The sequence below is a fragment of the Helobdella robusta genome, assembly GCF_000326865.2.
Source record: "Helobdella robusta unplaced genomic scaffold HELROscaffold_53, whole genome shotgun sequence".
In the NCBI taxonomy this organism is placed as follows: Eukaryota; Metazoa; Annelida; class Clitellata; order Rhynchobdellida; family Glossiphoniidae; genus Helobdella; species Helobdella robusta.
Genome location: NW_008705278.1, coordinates 836,598 through 840,412, shown reverse-complemented (window position 1 = coordinate 840,412; position 3,815 = coordinate 836,598). Strand labels below are relative to the sequence as shown.

Sequence of the window (3,815 nt, the reverse complement as noted above, 5' to 3'; positions counted from 1 at the left end):
GTCTGGTTGGTTGGTTGGTTGTCAGGTCATCTGTCTCAGTTTGTTTTCTGTCTGCCTAAATTCTTCTCTATACAAACATAAACAGATATTAAAGCGAGTGTCCTTCTTTGTTTGTTTCTTTGTATGTGTTTGTTTTTTTCTATGTTTTTGTATTGTTTTTCGTTCTGCCAGTGTTTTTTTAGACTGTATTATTGTTAGTTCATCTGTAATTTTATATTTTTTTTCAGAGTTATGTATCTTTCTTTTCTTCGTGCGTGTTTACGTTCACGCGATACAACATTATCACAAGCATTAACACCATGATCATCTTCATCATCACTTATCATCATTGTCATCATCATAACATCACTTTAACATCATCATTAAATTGTCATAACAGTACAACAACATCATTATGACATCATCACGACACCATCACATCATCATATCTAGCTTGCATCCAGGTGACTTGTACATGTTCACTAGAAAACCACTTTTTCTCATCGTAGACAGCAACAATAGTTCTGCGTTTAAGGCTAGCTAGATCACTTAGTTGTCATCTTTTTTTTCTGTTTTGATCTTTCTTTTCTTTAGTTTTTCATTCATTCATTTGTTAGTTCATTCATTCATTCATTTGTTAGTTCATTCATTCATTCATTTGTTAGTTCATTCATTTCATTTGTTAGTTCATTCATTCATTCATTTGTTAGTTCATTCATTCATTCATTTGTTAGTTCATTCATTCATTCATTTGTTAGTTCTTTCATTCATTTCTTACTTCATTCATTGATTCTTTAATTCATTAATTTCACCCATGTTGTCATCACAATCATCAACATCATCGTTTCTGCTTGTTTAGTTTTGGCCCAACTTATTTGGGCAGCCACTTGTTTGCTTGCTGTCACCTGAAGAGGTTCCGACCACATTTGAAGGTAGGTGCGTTTGTTTTTGGCCTGTCGTTCGTTTGTGGTGTGGCTGGTTTGTGGTGTGGCTGGTTTGTGGTGTGGCTAGTTTGTGGTGTGGCTAGTTTGTGGTGTGGCTGATTTGTGGTGTGGCTGGTTTGGGGTGTGGCTGGTTTGTGGTGTAGCTGGTTTGGGGTGTGGCTGGTTTGTGGTGTGGCTGGTTTGTGGTGGGCTGGTTGTTTGTCGTGCGCTGTGGTGAATAGTAATTACGGTTAAGCTGACGGTGACACGATCGATTTTCCCAAGCAGATCAGCATCAGAAGGGCAACATATTAACACTGTTTCTACACAGTCCCCTGACGGCATTCTGTTACGTCTGCAATATAAGCGAAGTACCTGTTAGACTCTGGGATGCGTGCCAGGTGTGTGTTGTTGTGTACAGTTGTGTGTGGTTTTGTGTGGTAGTGTCTGGTTTTGTGTGGTAGTGTCTGGTTGTGTGTGGTTGTGTGTGGTTGTGGTGGGTTTTGATCGTGTGGTTGTGGTGGATTTTGATTAGTCAACTAATGATTCTCTGTAATCCGTTAGAGGACTTTTTGCTCTTTCCAAAATTTGTTTGCCATTGCTTTCAGACACAAACCTTCCAACCTTAATTCCATTTCTCTGAATGTTGTGAGTTGTTTGCCCATCCTACAAGAGTTTATTTTTGTCATTAGTGCAATTTTAATTACTTTGATTAGCTCGTTGTTTAGCTCAATTCTCATTCAGCGTCTTTGCTAGATTGATGTGATGATATGTGTCTCTGTACTGTACTTAATAATTGCTGTTAGAAGTTTACAACAGCGCATGCAGTTTATATTTCATGCGTGCGCTATTTTGCAAGCCATGCAATAACTCTTTTTCAAAAGTCTCAGGTTGACAAGTTCATATCAGATGCTAGCAAGTGTTTCACAAGGTCCAATCACATCGGTCAGTTTTTTTTTCATCGTTGCTGATGTTGTTGTGTGTGCTTGTGTATGAGGTCATTCTTGTTGGCGATTTCACGTGAATGTTGTTGGTTGATCCGTGTAGTATTCGGTGTAAGGACGTGTGTAAACGATTTGTGTCAGTGCATGCATGCAAGAATTTCTGTGTTTTTTCTAAGTTTAGCTGCAAATAATGTGTTGCCATTTGATATATTATTAATAATTATAAATCAATATTAATTTGTTATATTGTTGAATATATGTCGGCGGCAAATGCTAATGACACCTATTTTGGCCAACGTCACCTATTTTCATCAACAACACCACCACTACCACTGACAGACATGTTCTTCATGTACTTCTTCGGAGATGACTTCCTGAGAACATTGCTACTGAGGCACGTCTTCTGTTACCTAGTGCTTGCCATGCACAAGATGTTCAGAGTCAGTTATAAATGAAGATAGTTTTTTTTACTCTTATGTGTTTTTCTTCTTCAAAATTTACTCCAAAGAACACACGGCGTATGTAATACATATGACTCAACACATCACATACACAGTTTGTGTGCTATTGGCGGGATATCATTGCGTTTGAATCCAGGCACGTTAATCATTGCACCATCTTTCTATACATGATTCTGATGCCTGTTCTGTAATGTTATGTGATTGTTTGTGTTGTTTTCGTCTTATGAAGAGGATGATGATGATGATGAGTGATGAGAAATTGAACAGTTGAAGTTCTGATGAATAGCATTTAACAGAGTGAGTAGTTATATAAAAATTGAATAAAAATATAATGCGATGTAATAGAACGTATAACATAACAACAACAACAATAATAATAATAATAATTTATAATTCAATATAATATCGCTAAATGATTCTTAACCAGTTAAATCGATCGATTAGTTTGACTAACTATTTAGTTAACCGTACAATTCAGTCGGTCAAGTACTTGCCCAGTTCCTACCCCAGCTTACCAAAGGAGGACGTCATAGAGAACATCCAACTGGTCAGGTGCGTGAGGGAGATTGCTGCCATCCTCAACATCGGGCACCTCTTCCTGGATGAACTGGACACCAGCATGGTCAACAACAACAACAATAACAACAACAACAATAATAACAATAATAATAATGCCAATTGAAGCATGCCTGTGTTGTGTAATATGGGAGATGGTGAATGAGTGGACGAATAATAACTTTGGGATTTATTGAATTAATGGATTTATAAATGAATGAATGAGTGAGTGAGTGAATAAATAAATGGATGAATGGATGGACGAATGAATGGATGGATGAATGAATGGATGAATGAATGAATGAATGAATGATTGTATATTTGATTGATTTATTGAATGATTGGTTGAATGAATGAAAGAATATTTGGTGATTCAAGCAAATCGTGTAGCAAAATGTTAAGGATGATTGTGTAATTAATATTGTATATTGTATGTAAGTATGTATGTTTAAAAGAACGTATATATAGATGCATGTATGTATGTATGTATGTGTGTTTGTTTGTATGTATGTTTGTATGTATGTTTGTATGTTTGTAAAGGTATTTGTTGTAATATGACGCTCATGCAATAGAATGAAAGTATTAATCTATTTACCTAGTCAAGTAAACCTATCGTTTAAAAATCTTCATCAATAACACTTGTTTGTTTCACCGTAGTAAGTTGACCGATTTGATTGATTGATTGATTGATTGAATTAATGACGGAATGATTGAACGAATGAATGAAGAAACGAATAAATGAAGAAACGAATGAATGAATGAATGAATAAATGAATGAAGGAATGAATGAAGGAATGAATGAAGGAATTAATGAAGGAATTAATGAAGGAATGAAAGAATGAATGAATGAATGAAGAAATGAAGGATTGAATGGCTACATAAATGCCTGAACGAATGGTCAATTAATTTTCGCTATTATTAAAAATAGGTTAATACGTACGTTTGCCAGTCTT

General features: G+C 35.6%; 1 protein-coding gene across 1 annotated transcript in view; it reads left to right on the top strand.

Moving 5' to 3' along the window:
* The window catches only part of HELRODRAFT_114685 (hypothetical protein), a gene marked incomplete at its 3' end in the record, with an annotated part of 8,789 nt that extends 5,800 nt beyond the window's left edge, over positions 1-2,989 (top strand). The window contains exons 10-16 of the mRNA XM_009028155.1: positions 380-500; positions 645-664; positions 839-911; positions 1,188-1,303; positions 1,787-1,847; positions 2,186-2,286; positions 2,786-2,989. Coding sequence (XP_009026403.1) covers positions 380-500; positions 645-664; positions 839-911; positions 1,188-1,303; positions 1,787-1,847; positions 2,186-2,286; positions 2,786-2,989 — 696 coding nt within the window. The remainder of the gene's footprint in view (positions 1-379; positions 501-644; positions 665-838; positions 912-1,187; positions 1,304-1,786; positions 1,848-2,185; positions 2,287-2,785) is intronic.
* Positions 2,990-3,815: the final 826 nt, after the last annotated feature.